Source organism: Scomber japonicus, chromosome 18 (assembly GCF_027409825.1).
Source record: "Scomber japonicus isolate fScoJap1 chromosome 18, fScoJap1.pri, whole genome shotgun sequence".
NCBI lineage: Eukaryota > Metazoa > Chordata > Actinopteri > Scombriformes > Scombridae > Scomber > Scomber japonicus.
Genome location: NC_070595.1, coordinates 828570 through 847500, shown reverse-complemented (window position 1 = coordinate 847500; position 18931 = coordinate 828570). Strand labels below are relative to the sequence as shown.

At 41.6% G+C, this 18931-nt stretch overlaps 1 protein-coding gene across 1 annotated transcript in view; it reads left to right on the top strand.

Moving 5' to 3' along the window:
* smg1 (SMG1 nonsense mediated mRNA decay associated PI3K related kinase) overlaps positions 1-18931 on the top strand; it is a 55562-nt gene that overhangs the window by 17281 nt on the left and 19350 nt on the right. Inside the window, exons 15-38 of the mRNA XM_053337957.1 lie at positions 1229-1390; positions 2179-2297; positions 2443-2530; positions 2785-2886; positions 3560-3700; positions 3985-4211; positions 6799-6998; positions 7167-7328; positions 7552-7706; positions 7920-8053; positions 8731-9042; positions 9166-9301; positions 9742-9892; positions 10410-10530; positions 11123-11371; positions 12562-12713; positions 12944-13079; positions 13987-14131; positions 14355-14493; positions 15506-15724; positions 15842-16022; positions 16248-16409; positions 18121-18347; positions 18645-18799. Of these exons, the coding sequence (XP_053193932.1) occupies positions 1229-1390; positions 2179-2297; positions 2443-2530; positions 2785-2886; positions 3560-3700; positions 3985-4211; positions 6799-6998; positions 7167-7328; positions 7552-7706; positions 7920-8053; positions 8731-9042; positions 9166-9301; positions 9742-9892; positions 10410-10530; positions 11123-11371; positions 12562-12713; positions 12944-13079; positions 13987-14131; positions 14355-14493; positions 15506-15724; positions 15842-16022; positions 16248-16409; positions 18121-18347; positions 18645-18799 (3975 nt within the window). The remainder of the gene's footprint in view (positions 1-1228; positions 1391-2178; positions 2298-2442; positions 2531-2784; positions 2887-3559; positions 3701-3984; positions 4212-6798; positions 6999-7166; positions 7329-7551; positions 7707-7919; positions 8054-8730; positions 9043-9165; positions 9302-9741; positions 9893-10409; positions 10531-11122; positions 11372-12561; positions 12714-12943; positions 13080-13986; positions 14132-14354; positions 14494-15505; positions 15725-15841; positions 16023-16247; positions 16410-18120; positions 18348-18644; positions 18800-18931) is intronic.

The window sequence follows — 18931 nt, the reverse complement described above, 5'->3', positions numbered from 1 at the left end:
GCATCTGTGTCTAGTGGCTAGATTGTAGACTGTCACATAAATACAGTACAATTCATTTATTACTATTTATACTCAACTTGTGGGATTCAAATAAATAATAAAATAAGATAAAAAAGAATAAGATAAATACATTTTCTTTTCTTATATCAAATAAAGATGGTATTTCAAAATAAAGCGCATTACAGTAAGCTTTTGGTTGTGCTTCTTAAATAAAGTGCTTAGTTTTAGAAAATTAAAAAAGAATCCTTTATTACTTTTAAACTTAAACCATAAACTTCATTTCACATCTAATAACTTTATAACAAAACATCTCAACACATATGAACTCTTTTCTCAATGTGTATCTCACTGACAGTCCAGTCTCTCCACATGTCTGAATGCATGGATTTGATTGGATGATTAGTGTCACATGAGCAGATTGGCTATGCACAGTGAGTTTCTGATGGCTGCTCCACTTTTACCGTAATAGCTGGAGAAGCTCAGAACACTCAGCCAAGATGTAACAATCCAATTAGTGACCTGTGTTGCTCCTGCATTACTGTGTGCTCTCTATTACAAATAAACTGATCATTCACAAACTGGATTCACTCACCTGTTCACTGTCTGGTTTTAGCCTGAGATGAGAAGCCAAAGTGTTGAAATAACATAGTGATATTTCTTTGGTGAACATCTAGAGGAAGATGTAGAACAATCATTTTCATGAGCGTACCTTTTTACAGACGTGCTGCCTGCATGTTTTTTTTATCTGAGCAGCATTTTGTTTGGCTGCTTCTTGTCTTAAGAAGAAATAAAAGCACTAACATCAGTTAACATTGTTACTGAATGTAAGATGCTTTTTATTAACAGTGATACAACAGGTCAAACAGCTCAATCAACCTCTGAACAAGAGATATGATTGGCTGCTGGAGGAGACAGTTATACTAATGAGGTGATAACTCAAATTAAAATGATTATTAGTTCATTTGTCCAGTTTTTATTCATTGACAACAATGTTTTAACAGTGAATAGCTGCTGTTCTGCATGTTGTAGCACAGAAACAGGCTCTGAAATGGTTCTATCTATTTTCTGAGGAAATCATGAAGAAATAAGCCACTTTTCCTGTTTTTTTTTGTTGTTGTTTTTTTATTGTTTTTTTTTATTAAGTAAATACAGTGAATAACAGTGTGTTGTTTCTACTGTGTGGTCATCTTAACTGGCCTTGTATCTCTACTGTTTGTTTGTCCATCAGGCACGATCATTTCATCTCATCCAGCCTTTCATCATCTTCTCCCTCCCTGTTTGATGGCGCTGTAATCAGCACCGTCACCACAGCAACAAAGAAACATTTCAGCACTCTGCTGAGCCTTCTGGGAGGTCTGCTGGCAAAGGAGCATCTCTACCCTGAAACCAGGTTCTTTCTCTCTTTCTCTCTCCCACTCACACGTACACATACAACATTTCTGTGGGGTGTAATTGGATTCATTTGGGTTAATGAGAAGTTCAGTTTTTGTGTCAAATGTTTCAATTATGGAAACATAACACGACCATGTTACTGGTAGCTAACCATTAACCTACAAATGTTTAGCACATTTAGACCTTCATAATAAGTTAAGTATACCAGTTAAGTTATATATTTATTCCTTTAGCATTTAGCGTATTTTTTGCAAGGAGATTAAAAATAACTGAATTGGCAGGAGTAAAAGAAGGAAAAGAATGGTGACGAGCAAGCCTATTACACACAGTCAGCCTACAGGCCCACAAGAAGCAACGCAGGTAAAATAGAATAGATCTTTATTGTCATTGTCACCAGTACAACGAAATTAAAAGTGCTCTCCAGTCAGTGCATCTCCAGGTGCTATCTAACATTGGCAATAGAGGCTGATCAATACATCGGTTAGCTAATTGTAATTATAATTAACAACAGCAGTAATAATAATTCCGTTGCTGGTGCCTTTAGTTATGTTTTTGATGATTTTAAAGTGTATTTTTTGAAGTGTGTGATGTCCTCGTAAGTACATACCTCAGTCACAACTTCATTAACTAAATGTAATGGATCCTTATCAAAAATGTTTTTGTTTTTTAAGTGCCAATACTGTTAGCAGAATTTTTAATCTCTAAAATATCAAAATCAGTTGAGCTCTAATAGTCCTGAATGAAAATACCACATTATTGTAAGCCTTTGCTGTGTTGGTGTGTCAGGAAGCTGCTGCTGACCTGGGCTCAGGAAATCTCTGCGCTGATGAAGAAGTCAGACACATACAGTCCTCTCTTCTCCCTGCCCTCCTTCAACAAGTTCTGCAGGGGCCTGCTGGCTAACGGTGAGCCAGACACATCCAGCATGTTTCACTTAGTGCTTTCTACAATCTGACAGGCTGTATGATCATCATCATCATCATCATCATCATCACCATCACCATCACTGGTATCAGTAACAAAGGAATGTGTTTCCTCCTCTCTGGACAGCTCTGAATGAAGATCAAGGTATATGCCTCCAGACCTGCAACAGCTTACAAGTGCTGTCTTCATCTATGTCCACTGAGCTGCTGCAAAGGTGAACATTACACACACACACACACACACACACACACACACACACACACACACACACACACACACACACACACGTTCAACTGCTCTCAGTAACAGTATTTAAAATCCACTCTATAAGCTAGTCATGTGTCTTTACTGTTCTGTACTTTATCATGGACATGAGAAAGAACTAGGATGCAGCTCACTGTGTGTGTGTGTGTGTGTGTGTGTGTGTGTGTGTGTGTGTGTGTGTGTGTGTGTGTGTGTGTGTGTTAGGTGTGTGGATGTATGCAGAGTCCAGTTGGTGCACTCAGCAGTGAGGGTGAGGCAGGCCTATGCCAAGCTGCTCAGGACAATACCTCTTGATGTGGCTCTAAGGTAAGACTTGCACTGCTGGAGGAATCTACAGGAGAGTCATCTCCACATTGCAGATTTGGGTTTGACATCTTGTAAATGTGATCTTCACAGAAATGAATACCATGACTGAATAAGTCTAATTAATTGAAAGTTCAAATTAAAGCAAGTACACATGTTCTGGTTAAAGTTTTATTTGAATAAAAAAGTAGTAGTAGTAGACTCGACTACTGTAACGGTCTTCTGACTGGACTCCCACAAAAAAGCATTAAACAGCTGCAGCTCATTCAGAACGCTGCAGCTCCAGTTTTAACTAGAACAAAGAGATCAGAGCACTCAAGCATTACACACAGCTCAATTCCCTTAATTATATCCATGATTCCCTCACTTGTATGTTTGTCCCTCCCACTGAAGATACAAAAAAAGGATGTGTTCTCTATAAAAGCATCAGGATGGCGGACCAGAATGACTTCCAGGTCAAGTGAGGCTTGAGGAGTCAGGAAGGATCAAATAAGGGAATTAGGATGTACTCTGTATCTTGATCTCTATCTGTATCTAGAGTCTTATCATGACTGACGTTGCAATGCAGCCAGTGGAAAGATTAAAATACTATTTCTAATAATAATACTAATAACTATTTCTCAAAGCAATAAAGATGTCACATTGATTCTCATGTGTGCTTGTGTTTTGTGTGAAGTAACCACAGCCATCCAGAGATGAGGGAGATCTCAATGGCCATCCGTCACCATATGAGCAGAGCACCGAGCAGCACCTTCCATCCTCAGGACTTCAGCGACCTCATCAGCTTCATCCTATATGGAGTCCTGCACCGTGGAGGGTACATGTCACTGCCACAGAGCAGACACACACAACTGCGTTGTACACTAACTCCATTCAAAGGCCAAGGAATGTTATAAGGCACTGTAATGTCACGCTGCACCAGTCTGCTATATTAGTATGTGGTCAGCTTTGTGATAATGTAATTTCTCTTGCTCGTTGAAGCTAGTTAGTGTGTGTGTGTACAGAAGCGGGAAGTTATTTGTATATGTGTAACTCATGATGACTGTGTGTTAGATATCAATGCAGTGAGAGTCTCTAAGCTTCATATTTGTGCATCCACAGCAAAGATCCGTGGCTGGAGCGCCTGTATCACAGCTGCCAGCGGCTGGAGAAACGGGACGGTCGAGGCAGCGGGGATGGCAGCGGTCCAGGCGTAGTACCACGGGCGCTGTTGAAAACGGAGGTGGTGCTGTGGCAGTGGGCCGTGTGGGAGGCTGCACAGTTCACCGTTCTGTCCAAACTCCGAACACCACTGGGACGAGCACAGGACACTTTTCAGACCATCGAAGGTGAGGAGACAAGACCCCATTAGCATACATGAAAATCACTCACCTTTCGGCGAAATTCGCCGTTTTGAAACCAAAATTTTTTGGGGGGGAGGCGGGGGCGGCGGGGTCAAGTGGCAAGTGATTGTGAGTAGACCTCATTAACCTCTTAATACACGCACCTATTGTCAATCAAACCCACGTTGTCGTCGGACACATGTCCTCATTGGCTTTGGAGACATGTACTGCCTCATCCTAAGCACTGATTGGCTGGTGTGTGGTGTCGTATGAAACAGGAGGAGCTCACGGGCGTAAACAAAACAGTCACAAGTCCCACAGATGCACGTGTAGATCAGGAAATTACGTAAAAGGGACCGTATATGTTTTTTTCCGTGTGTATTACGTTACGTGTTGGACTAAATACATGTTGACATATTGAGGAAAGTATTTCGTTTTATGGAAACGGATTTCATATTTCACAAGAATGGATATTTGGCGAGCTGTACAGAAAGTCCTGAGTCATAAGATGATCGTTGTGGATAAAGAGAAGACTTTGAAGGTATGTAGGCATTATAGCTTTTCTTACTTAGCTGAGTGGCTAGCCGAGACAATCGCTAATACTATTACGGCTGTGAGCAACCATATAATTGGTGAGTGGTCTTGAATGAATCGGGAGAATCTAAGCTTTCTAACAATGTATGGCATGAATATATATGTTTAAGGGTTGGTGTTTAAAACATTCAGAAGAACTTGTCTCTACCTCCCAACCTCCGACCCGTCCCACAGATGGAACAGCGTGTTTTAAGTGTCTGCAGTTCCGATCCTTCATGTTGGCTGAAACAGACAAGTCACCCTCAAATATGCTGAAAACCATGTTGAAGTTTGGCCTGCAGTTAGTCTTCCCTAATGTTTATGTGGCTTTGAGGATGTTCCTCACGTTGCCGGTGACAAACTGTGAGGGGGAGCGCTCATTTTCTCATTTGGGGAGAATCTGAACTTGTCAGAGACCTGGACTTCAGCGATGTTGGAGGAGTAAAGGAGAAAGGTCATTGCATAAGAGAGCTACTCTAATGTGTGTGTGTGTTGTTAATGTAGATTGGTTTTTTTTTTATGACTCTGAAAACATTTGTTGTTGGGATGTTTGATATTGTGGAGATTCTAAAAACAGGTTGTTTGCTATTCTTTGAAGTGTTTCTGCATATCTGAGTGTAGACTGTTTTGATAATACACACATATACACACACACACACACACACACACATACACTGCATGTGAGTCTTGTGCAAGTACAGGAGTTTCCAACAACTACTACATCCACACTTGTGCAGTAAACTAGTTGTCTGTTGTGTTGGTGCACATAGTGCACACAAGTGTGTGTGTGTGTGTGTGTGTGTGTGTGTGCCTCTAAGAGTCTGGCCCAAGGGCCTCTGAATTATTAATCCAGCCTTGGCTACAGGACATATATCACTTGAAGAATTAAAGCTTGCGGAACACAGCAAGAGAGATAACGTAACGTTAATGTTAGTTAACAAGCCTCCGGCCTCTAGTTAGCTTGTAGTTAGCTTGTGCATTAGTCGACTGACGGCCGATCATACTCTAAACAGCATATCTCTGATGTTTCATAGCCTCTGACTGTAAACCGTGAGGTTGCTCATTTAAATGTATATGTCAAAGACAATGTGGCAGAGGATATTTAATATGAATAATATTTCATTAAATAATGTTGAATCACACACTCAGGGTGTGTCCATGTAGATCAAACATTTAACCATTTCCATATAAATGGGATAAAGATGTGGTTTTCAAGCAGAAATTTACATTTAACCTATTTCTTTTAATCTTTGCACTTCATCAAACTGTACTGTCCTCCGTCCGTCCGTCCGTCTTCTGCTGCTTATCCGGGGTCGGGTTGTAGTTCTGCTTGAATTTTCCTCTCAAAATGCATCAGATTGATGTTTTCAAATATGAAATATTCAAAACTTTCTTCCGGGGGAGCATGCCCCCAGACCCCCCTACAGGGGTCGTATCCTTCTCACCTTTTTCACCCATGACCCGTTTTCATGTCTGCATTAGTGTTCACACAACTGGAACATCATATGATTTTTTAGGGGTTTTCATGCCTTGTTTTCTATATGAAGACACTGTAGAAGGCATTAAAAACATTGTTAACTTCATTGTTTAAATTCAAAATTGTTCTTTTGTTACTTACCAAAATGTGTTCTATAGTTTTAGACTGTTGAGTGATGACATGAAACGAGGGGCGAGAGAGAGATGCAAGGTCATATATGAACCCGAGGTGTTACACTTCAATCAGTCAATCAATCAATCTTTATTTATATAGCTCCAAATCACAACAAAAGTCATCTCAAGGTACTTTACACATAGAGCAGATCTAGACTGTATTCTTTTATTTAATTTAAAGAGACCCAACATTCCCACATGCCATCTTCCTGGACCGGTTGGGGTTTAGAGTGAGGGAGAGAAGGAGAAGAGATAGAAAGGATAAGTAAAGAGGAGAGGAGAGAGAGAGGAATACTGACAAAACAATCGAACAACATTGAAATGAATAATAGCTGCAGGTTCATTATTCCTCTGTATCTGTGTGTTTCAGGTATGATCCGGAGCCTGGCTGCCCAAAGTCTGAACCCAGAGCAGGATGTTGGAGCCTGGGCTGGTGCTGGAGGTGACGGCGACGGTCACCACTCCAATCAGCTCCGCCTCGCTCTGTTACTTCAGTACCTGGAGAACCTGGAGAAGCTCATGTACAACGCTTATGAAGGCTGCGCCAACGCTCTCACTGCCCCTCCTAAGGTGTGCAAATCAAAGCTGCATGCTCTCAAACATTTGAAATGAGAACAGGGAAGAGTGGAAGTATAGCAGTGTGACTGGGTATCAGTTATTATCATGGGTTCATATCGGCAACCAGATCCTTGGCTTCTGTATAACTAACATGATTAATGGCTCCTCTTCTGTGTTCAGGGCATCAGGACGTTCTTCTACACCAACCGTCAGACGTGCCAAGACTGGCTGACGAGGATCCGCTTGGCACTGATGAGAGTCGGTCTTCTGTCCGGTCAGCCAGCCGTAACCATTCGTCACGGCTTTGACCTTCTGACAGAAATTAAAAACAGTAGCACCCAGGTCAGTGGAAATACACTGCTAGGTCACGAACTCATGCTATACAATTAAACATTGGCTGCAGCAGGGATGTGCAGATATTGTGACTTTGTTTTTTGGAAGGAAAAAGGAGACTTGAGTCGCGTAGCTCCTATGCATGCAAATTCCTGCCATGAAGATAATGATGATGATAATAGATTATTTGTATCATCTGGTTAGATTAATAGTGTTTTGGTGTACTCATCAGGGTCCAGAGCTGGAGGTTCCTCTGACGCTGCTGGTGGAAGCTCTGTGTGAGCTGCGTTGTCCTGAGGCCATCCAAGGTCTGGCAGCCTGGAGCCTCTCCACCACTGGCAGGAGTCTGAGCTGGCTGTCATCTGTCGCCCTGCAGGCTGAGGGACGGTAAGCAACACTGCCTTAACAAGACACCCACACAATTCTAACTCATCCACATGTTATTACTTAATTTATGTGGTTGGTTCCACTGAAAAGTGTGTGTGTGTGTGTGTGTGTGTGTGTGTGTGTGTGTGTGTGTGTGTGTGTGTGTGTGTGTGTGTGTGTGTGTGTGTGTGTGTGTGTGTGTGTGTGTGTGTGTGTGTGTGTGTGTGTGTGTAGGTTTGAGAAAGCAGCTCTGGAGTATCAGGATCAGCTGTCTGCGGTTACAGGGATGGACTGCAGTATCAAAAGCTCTGAGTGCTGCCTGCTCAAACTCTCCAGTAACACCAGCAGCCCCAAACACACCAGCAACGGTAACCAGCAAATACCCACATCCTGTTAATTCAGTCAACCTGACCTCAGAGTGCAGTTTATTTCAAAGATGAAGTCATAGACAGGGAAAGTGATGATATCTATGAGCTGTCACATGATATCTGTATCATATCCGTTGGTATATAGGCATGTAAAATGTTAAGGCTTGAAAACATTTGTTATTGAATAAAGTTCATAACGTTCACCATGTCAGTTCACCAAGTGACCTTTTGTGCTACTGATTATTTCTCACTATTTTGCTATTCTGCCACTCACTGTAAAATAACTATTATAAAATACTTGAGTGGAGCACAGTGGTTTGCCTCTGTATACAGAGGATCACAAATAGATCATGTTTTATAGCAGATACAGACTCAGACCTGCACCATAGGTCCTTAGCCAGATTCAAACCAGGGAAGCTGCAATAATGTGGCATGCACCATAACCTCTCAACCACCAAAGAGATCAGAGAGATTTTTAGTGACTTAAGAATATTTATCTAAAATTTAGCTGTAGCATTAAACACCAGGTATCTTGTTTGGGTTTGCATAGGGGGTCTTAATTATTAGGTTGTTTTTTTTAAATAAATATCTTTGTTGTCTTGCCTCTGGCATAAACTACTGTAGAAGTGGAGATCATAGGACTCCTGCTCAGTGTTTTTTTTATTTCTTCTGAAAAGGTGACAACAAGAAGACAGTCCTGCTGAAGTCCAGTGAGTGCTCCTCTGAGGTGATCAACTTCCTGGCCAACAAAGCATGTCAGTGCTATGTGGCACTCTGTGATTGGGCTTCTGTTAAGGAGTGGCAGGCCAGCGTCAACGCTCTCAAACAGAACTCCACCAATCCAGTCAGTATCAACCTGAGGACAGATTTCAACTACATCCAGGCTCTGAGCTGCTTCGAGGATGGAGATCTGAGCGAGTGTGGGACTCAGCTTGAGCTGCTGCCAGGAGAGGACTACAGCTCACTGTCCAGCAGCAAGGACAAGCTGGGTAACTAACTCTGGAAAATCTCTCAAAGATTAGAGTTTCCTGAAGCTGGGACAGTTTGACATCACATTGAAATAACTATAAACTGTGTGTGTGTGTGTGTGTGTGTGTGTGTGTGTGTGTCAGATCTTAAAAGGCTTCTGCCCTCCATGAGTCCAGATCCAACTGAGCTGCAGAGAGCCATCGAGGTGCAGCTCCTTCGCAGCGCTGTTAGCGCTATGATGAAAGCCAATCAACAGCAGGAGCAGAGGACCAATCCAGAGTGAGTATTTATGTGAAACACTTACATAAATTTGGAAGTCTCGAACTGTCAGGTATCTTGCAAACACAAATGAGGAATATGTTTAATTTCCTGTAAATTCTTCCCTATAAAAGTCTCCCATTATTTAGTCATTTAAAAGTATGAAATGTGGGGTTGGCTTTTGCGCCAACTTAAAATCTGAAAAAGTCAGAAAGCTGACTGATCAGAACCGAGTGGGCTATTTGGGAGGGGCCCTTAAAGAGACAGCCTGTTAGAGACAGAGCCTGAACTGAGGGGCTGAATGAAGGGCTAATATGAGATGAATAAGGGGAGCTTCTCTAGTGATGTCCAAAAATCAAAATCTAGAGCTGGATATGAGTATAATAGAGCCTTCTCTTTTACTCTTAGTACTTTTCATATCAAATAGTTCTGCAATCTTTCAGTAAGTCATGTGATTTCAGTACGTTGGTGCGCTGCCTGAAACAAACTGGACGGATCTGCCTGGGTCCTCTTCGCTTGTCCACCCTCACACTGTCTGATGCCCTGCCCACTCTGCCCACCCTGCAACTCCACTGCACCACCACCCTGGAGAACTCACTCACTGGACAAGAAGTATGTACACCCATGCCTTCCATCTGAATGCATTTATACTAAAACTGTTTTGATGGCTTGGATGATATGTTGAATTCATCAGCAAACAGTTCCTTTTATATTTCACATTCAGCAGTTACGGAGCGATATTATCATTCATTAGGAGTTGTGTTTCTGTCAGTGTCAGAATGTATTATCACTGGCCAAAGAAAACTGTGTATACATTTTTAAGTTTTTCTGTTTTCATCAATGACTAAATAAAGTTTTCAAAACCCTTTTTTTAGATTTGATGAATCATACATTGTGGTAAAGCTGTTTTTAATCAGCTGGTGAAAGGTGGCTTGTTGCAGATACATGTATTTCTTTGGACTGCCACGAAAAGAAAAAAAAGATTGAGGATTTGAATAACTGAGCTGCTGGCAAAGTAATGTAGTGTGTTGTTCCTAGTCCTGTTTTGCATGTATAGGGTTTGTCACTGTTGTTCTGACTAAAGAAAAGAAGTTTGAGGTTTATTGTGTGTGATGTATATTCTTTGTAGGACTGGGTGGTTCCTCTGTACAGTGAAGCTCTGAGCTCTTGTAAGCAACAAGACGTCCAGCCTTTCCTTCAGGCCCTCAGATACACCATGTTCCAGAGACAGCTGCTCCAAAAACTCAGAGGTAATGATCAATGGTTGACAAAATGTGTATTTGCACTATTGATGTGCTAAACTCAAAGAATTCTTGTGTTGATAGATTGCAACACAATCTCCAAAGCTGAAAAATCACAGCTTAGATGAAAGCTCATACTTAAAAACGTCTTTGTGGATCATCCAACAGTTGTGAGAGTCCTGTTGTTGGCCCCTCTAACTGTCATCAACACATTGCATTTCCTACTACTTCTTAACAATAAAAAAAACTCCCTAAAAATTCCCCATCTCTTTTGACTGTTCCTTCTTTCTTTCCTTCATTCCTTATTTCCTTCATACCTTCTTTCTTTCCTTCCTTCCTCCCTCTTTTCATCCCTCCCTCCCTCCTTACTCCTTTCCTTCCTCATTCCTTCCTTCCTTATTTCCTTCCTACCTTCCTTCCTCCTATCCTTCCTCCCTTCCTTCCTTCTCTCCTTACTTACTTCCTCTTTTCCTCCCTCCCTCCTTACTCCTTTCCTTCCTCATTCCTTCCTTCCTTCCTTCTGTCCTTCCTTGACCTGAGGACAACAGGAGGGTTAACAATAAAAAATAAAAAATTCCCCATCTCCTCCATTGTCTTCCAGGTTCAGCCCCCTCCATCGATGGCCACCTAATGGAGCTTTGTCTGACCGCTGTCAAGTTCTCTCGGAAAAAAGGCAACATCGCGCTGGCGTCCCGCCTGCTCAGCCAGTGCATCGACGGGACACAAGAGGAGGAACAGCAGCAGGACGAGCTGAGCCAGGCCTTCAGGAGGCTCACTCTGGAGGGAACTCTGGGGGAGAAATGGGGACCAGAGCTGCAGATAGAAAAAGCCAAAGTACTGCGAACTGCAGGTAAAGTACAGTAGACCAGTGCTTCTCCTAAATACACTGCCGCTGCTAAAACTTCACACAGTTATAAATATCAATGGGCGACTAATGATATTCACTCACAATCGAAATCTGTGCAATACTGTTGTGGGAACAGAATGATGTTTTTGTGTGTAGAGCAGCTTGAACATACAGTCATAAGAACAACAGTTACCCACTACAGTCTAATGCAAGATTATTGTAAAGCCTTTTATGGTAAATATGTCTCATAGGACTTAAGTAGGAATCAGCCTCTGTGGTCCAACACATAGAACACTAACAACAAAAGGCATGTGCCCCATTTGTTGACAGGTTTTCCTCAGAAAACCATCTATTCCTGTAGTTTGTTGATTAGGGGTGTCACCATCTGGATTGTAAATGGAATATCCATCGAAATGACATCACAATCTCCACCTTCGAAATCAACGGATGAATCAAAGATGTAGCCACGCCCCCAAAGTCACATCCCGAGTCAAGAGGGGTGCGATTGGTTTAATAAGCAGCAACACAGAGCTATCAGGGCTCTTTGCTCTCACACGCGCTGCATTGATAGTAACACAAATCCACTCGCTCCAGATTCAAGGAGATTGTGTCTCATTTGCGGGCTTCAAGGAGCTGCTATTAATATGCGGGACACTTCCAGGAGAGTTGGGATGTCTGCCCTAAAGCAATGACTAGAGCTATAGGAGTATTTGTAGCAGCAGAGATGCTACTGTTAGGATACAGTTAGGACACTGTTAACACACTTAATTGTTCAGTGATGGCTATGGACGTTAGGCTATTTTAATTTAGTTTTTGTTTTATCTTGAACTTGAATATGATCTAATATGAAGAGTACACACTGCAGTTACTAAAGGGTCACTACATGATTTTTTTGTTTACAGTAAGTATCCAATTGACTGCTGAAACAAGTAATTGTTACATTATATTGCTAATAAATAATTTAATTTTGACAGTAAGGCCTTAGTGTGGTACACTGCAAACAACTGATGGAGACAATATCACTCATGACTAGTCAAAAAATGGCAGGCATCTGTGTTAAAAGGACAAAAAAGAAAAAGATTGAGAATCGAATCGTGACCTTAAAATGGAAAATAAAATCGAATGGAGGATTTAGAAAATGGTGACACCCCTATTGTTGATAGTGTTGCCCAATAAGCTGTCTCTATGTACAGGCCAGTCCATGACAGCCATGGAGATGCTGAGCAGGGCTGCTCTGTCTTACTGCAACGTGGGGAAGAATGAAGGAGCTGCCTGCCGCTCACTGCTGACACTCTGCAAATGGCTGCTGGCTGACTGGAAGGACATGACACCTCAGCTCAAACAGGCATGCTCATCCAAAGCTCGACATTTACGTCTTACTTTGGTCTCAATTGTGAAATGACATGTTGTTAATAATGTAATTGTGAAGTTTAAATGAAGAATTATAAAGTTTTTAATAACAGGTACAGAGTACAGGCATATCTTCATATGTCAAGCATGTAATGACTTTGTTTATTATAATGTAGTAAATTATGGAAACAAGCGTTCTAAAGAAGTTGTGATGTTTTGGTGTAGGTGGTGAAGAAGTCAGGAGCAGTAAACTCCTCCAATGCTTTGGGCAGCATGTCACCTCTGAGCAGGAACATTGCTGCTCTGCTGGAGCTTCCTCTGGAGGACCAGGGCATTCCTCATATCATCGCTGAGACCTCAGGTAACATAACATCTCATCATCAAAGGCATAGTAATACATGTATAGTATAGATTTGATTTTAGACACCCAGTATGTCATTTCTGCTGTTAGGAGTCTGTCAATTAAAACAATAACAAAAAACAGAGTTTGATTCCATGGTTGAGTAGTGTGGGATCATGGGAGTTGTTGTCTTCATTGTTAAACAACCAGCTTCTCCTTGTTAGGATTTACATCAGTGTTTATCATTCAGGAGGTTTTTATCACAGAGGTCTCCTCCTCTCCAAAACAAACACACAAAGGGATTAAAAGCAGTGAAACCACTGAATAAAGCAGTGTTGGTCTGAGGCTGTGTGAGCTGAGCTGCTGCTGTAACATTTGCTCAGCTTGTTTCTCTGATAACTGAACATCCTCTGATGACTCAAAGCCTTCATCCAGTTTAAAATGACTAACAACTAACAAGCTTGTTGTAAAATATGTGGCTTAAAACTAAATAAAGATAAATTCATGGAAGTTTCTGGCATACAACAACAACACTGATGCATGCATATTATGCATGAAGAGTGGGTGTGACACCACCGACAGGCAAACAAATGATTTAAAATAATGGATTTCTCTTGGTTTGAACATTTTTGGAAACATTTGGAATAACGTAAATAAATAGATAACATAGATCTGGTCATTTTTACACACTTAAATACAGAATAGTAACATAGCTGTAATCATTTATTTTAATATTTGATGAACATAAAGACAGAAGACACTTTAAAAATTCACAAACTCACGAAGGAGGATGCTGGGGAGGTGGAGGGGGTTGAATTCTGAAGCAGGTAGACTATGACTGGAGGTTGGGTTGAACATGTGACTATAAAATGACTTGTCTGAACTACAGCAAGGCTCCATTTAATCTTGCTGGGTCTTCTATTCACAGTGAGTGTGGGCGTTGGGGAGCCAGACTTTGTATTGGGCCAGCTCTACCAGCTCTCCACCAGCCTGGCTCCGGAGGTGGCTAAATCCTGGGCAGCCCTGGCCAGCTGGGCTTACCGCTGGGGCAGGAAGGTGGTGGATAATGCCAGGTTAGTGTCCAATAAATGTGTAGTTACTAGTTTAGAGTTTAACATTTATGATGACTCCTACCATTGAATAGTTGATGATGTTCTGTTGTTGTTGACAGATTTCAAGCTGTAAACACTGTAGTTAACTGTGATGTTGAGCTAGACTGTATTTATATAGTCTTGTACTTGTAGTCCATCAGCATATAGCAGGAATATGCCTTCTAATAGAGTTTTCCCTGTGCAGCCAAGGGGAAGGATTGCCTCTTCTTCCTCAGGAAAAGAAGGAGATTGAGGAGCTGCTGCCAGCGACAACCAGTGAAGAAGACAAAGACACCATCTTCAGCATTCTGGGACAGGCCATGTGCAGACCTACTGGCATACAGGTAGTCTGCTTCTTTTAGCTGGACATATGTCTCAATACAGTGAGATGAGTCTGTCTTTTATCACAGAGTCCTGTAAGATCTCACATCTGTGTTTATATTCCACAGCACAAATGTCTTTACTTTGCACTTCAGTTTTGGTTCGGCTGGAGGAACTTTGTTGAGATTTTGGCGTCTCAGTACCTGTCGTGCAAAAGTTTTCAGCACTGGATGTCAACTAATGAAAATGACAAAACTATAATAACACTGCCTCAGACTAAATTACCAGAAAAAGTCACATGTCATGTTAGCTTTTATGGCCTTTCCAGGGTTTCTTACCACATCTGGATATCTTCCTTCCAACACAGTAGCAAATACACACAACCATGACTTCAACTTGCTCTCTTATTAGATGGTTTTTCACCAGCACATGTCAAAGCAATCTTATTGGTCTGTGACTGCTATAAATATGTCTAATGTGTGTGATTGTTGAGAGGCAGTGAATCCCCTAACATTGAAATGTGAAATAACAGACATGTATAACTGGGCCTTTTTATTTGCTGGTAATATTTCATGTAAAAGGTCCAGAACAGACACATGAAGCATTATTTTGTGGCACATGTATATGCTGGTTAATGAATAAATAAAAAAGTATTATTATTTGAAATGTTTTTTATCTTTTATTAGGAAAATGTTTTACTCTCATTGTGTTGTCATTTCAAATTCTCCCATCATTAATTTAATCTAAACATCTATTGGATTATTTTTAGGGAATCTTGGAAGTTGTTTCTAGCATGTAGTATTTTATATCTGTATGAGAAATTTCATTCATTAATTGTAGTTTTGAGTCATATAGTATATGTTTGTTATTTTTCTGTACATATCATTGTTGCTGCCTATCTTGTTCAGGATTGTCTTGTCTAGTTGTCATGGTTAAATAAGGGTTAATTAATTCAACGGTTAGTGTTGTGAAGCAGACTCTCACATGTTGGATGTAGGAAGTGTTAGATGATCCTACCTTGTGTTGTGCTGTCAGGATGAGGACATGGCTCTGCAGCAGGAAGACGATGAGGACGACATGGTAGACGTGATCTGGCGGCAGCTCACTGCCTCGTGTCCTTGGCTGGCGGAGGCGGGCCAGCTCGTCACAGACGGTCTGATCCGAGTCTGGAGGCGCGTCGTAGACCGCATCTTCGGCCTCTACCGGATCTCCTGTCAGGCCTATTTTACCTTCCTCAAGCTCAATGCTGGACAGGTGAGACATGGATGCAGCATCCTCTGCTGATGATTCTGAATCAGTACGTAACAGCTGGAGTGAGGGGCAGCCTTCTGTTCAGTCCTTCATGCCCAGTGTCTGCTGTGTGTGTTTTAGGTCCCAATAGACGAGGATGACCCAAAACTCCTGCTGTCCTATCACAACAACAAACAGAGCAACGACGATGTGATTGTCATGGCAACCCTGCGTCTCCTCCGCCTGCTGGTGAAGCATGCCGGTGAACTGAGGGAGGGGCTTGAGCTGGGCTTAGCCTCCACCCCGACAGCACCCTGGAGGGGTATGTCATACTGTAACCTAAGTATTTAACCATAGATGAAACAGATGTGAAGATTTGCTTTTTTTTTCTTTTTTTTTTAAAGAGTAGGAGGCAAGAAGCTGGTTAGAATCAGGAAAATGTTTAGATTTGATGTGAGTTACTCTTGAATGTGACTCCACAGAATAACCTTTGCCTTGGTCGCCACTCACAGCTTTTTTATATACTGATGATCTGTGTCCTCCTCAGGTATCATCCCCCAGCTGTTTTCCCGTCTCAACCATCCAGAGGCATACATTCGACAGAGCATATGCAGCCTGCTGTGTCGAGTGGCCCAGGACTCACCACACCTCATCCTCTACCCTGCCATCGTGGGCTCACTCTCATTGGGAGGCGAGGCTCAGAACGCAGGTATCCTGATTATATATCTATCTATCTATCTATCATGTCTGCTTCATTTATCATTTATCTCTCATTAGAAGTCATTTATTGCCATTATCATCATTGCAACTAGACACTCAGAAGCTATGGTGTTTAGTTTGGCAGTTATTAACAGTGTAAAAGATGAAACCACTGGGCAAAACTAAGTTAGATTTTAACCCTTACATACTGTTCAAGTCAAATTTCTCCGTCAATTGGACTACCGAAAGGTCATATATGAGATCAGTGCAGATCTGATGAGAATTACAAAGGTATAATAATAGTATATAATGTGATACTCTACATTATTATCACAACAGACTGATGGCTCTAATGGTTCTACAATAAACCCCACACTTCCATAAAGTTCTGATCATTTTACCTTTACATTAAATACATTTACATCATTATTGCTATGTTATATTTTCATATCTTAGGTAAAATAGGACATGATATTGTGGATAGTAGCTGTTTTTTCTCCAACAATGAAAAAATACACTCTCTCTGCTCTCTGAAACATCCATCAAGGTAGGGCTGGGCGATATGGCCTTTCACTAATATCCCGATATTTTTAAGCCATATACACGATATATATCTCGATATTTTGCCTTTGCCTTGAATTAACACTTTGATGCATACAATTATGCCAGTGTGATGATTCTACATTAAAACATTGTTCATACTACATTAATATATGCTGATTTTAAACATTCATGCCAAAAGCGTAAATCACAACTAAACAAATTCATCAAAACTGTATTTATTAAAGAGTTATTAAGCAGTGGCACAAACATGTCATTTCAAAACAAATAAAGTGTCTTTTATGCATGATGTAACTAATATGACACATCAAAATAACACTAAATTAAAGTGCACATTTTGTGCATAATGCCACTAGGATATAAAGGTAGAGCTGTCTCTGCTAGGTAGATTATATCTTGGATCAAGTGTGTCGATGATCTTTCTGAAACCAGGCTCTTAACCACGCTCACTGGGTGACGCTTTTATGACATACTTTACATATTACGGTTTGTTGTTCAACGTCCTCCCTCTTGTACTCAAACCACCGCCAGATGATGGATCCTGAATTGTTTTTTTGGGAATTAATCTCCCTCCTCCACTTGTCCATATCACCTGCTGCTCCCGCGACCTGAGATCGCTGCTACTGCTGCTACATGCTACCGGGCATATGACGTTGCACGCACAACAGAATGTGATGTACGTAACTAGGTGCGCTTGTTTTATCTCTCTGTGCGGAGAGATGAGAGAGTGAGAGAAACCTGTAGTTCAACGGGCTGCGACTAAAAACAAACTGCGTGTAAATTGAATGTATACTCCAGTATTCACGATATAGTCATTTTCTACATCCCACAGAGAACAAGCCGCGATACATCGAGTATACTCGATATATCGCCCAGCCCTACATCAAGGTTTAATCACACATTTATTGATCAATCAGGTTGACTGTTGATGCTTTCTAAACACATCTGTAGTTCAACATTTGATATAGACATTTTTTATGAGACGATTCTTAGACAGGGTCAAAGCTGACCCAGAACATACTGTGAGGGTGTAGAATATTAACAGTGTGTAAGGGTTAATGTAATTAAGTAAAAAATTAATTGTCCTCAATGAACAGAAATGATTGCTGACACCAGTAAAAATGTAAAGATTGTGGATTGATGATGAAATGTGTCAACAGGGAACAAACTACCGTCAGCTCTGCCCACCTTCCTGGGCAGCATGCAGGGAGACGGCCTGGGAGGTGAGGATGAGGACGAGCAGCCAGAGAGCGGAGACACAGACGGACAAGGAGGAGCTCCAGAAGAGCTGGCAACCTGCTCAAGTCAGGACCAGGCCATGATGCAGGACTGTTACAGCAACATCGTGGAGAAGTTGTCTCTAGCCAACCCCACCATGGTGCTTCAGGTAAGAGGCTGCACATACACTTGACTGCTTTTTCATGTGAAGTTTGTACCAATCTCCTGCAGGCTTGGGCAGACAGCCTGTAGGAGGCCTTTCCTGTAACATAACGCCACATAATACCAGACCAGGACTACACTTTTCTCTTTATGATCAATGTCCTGCAGTTGTAATGCAACCTAAGAATGTTTGTTTACTAGCTGGTCACATAATCATCATATACAAACTTAAAGAGTGAGGAAGATGAGCCTGTCAGTCTGTAGATATCTATAGATTCTAACCAGTCATGTGTGTGTTAACCAGGTCCAGCAGCTGGTAGGTGAGCTGCGCAGGGTGACATTACTGTGGGACGAGCTGTGGCTGGGAGTGTTACAGCAGCAGCACATGCACGTCCTGCGTAGGATCCAACAGCTGGAGGACGAGGTCAAGAGGGTGCAGAACAACAATACACTGCGCAGGTGAGAATCACCTACTTCTGCTACTATTTAACCTATGAGTCAGTGTTTTGATGAATACACTAACAGGACCTGGATAAAAGCTGACAATTGAAATCATCAATAGATTCTGTACTTTTCAGCCTTTCAGTGCAT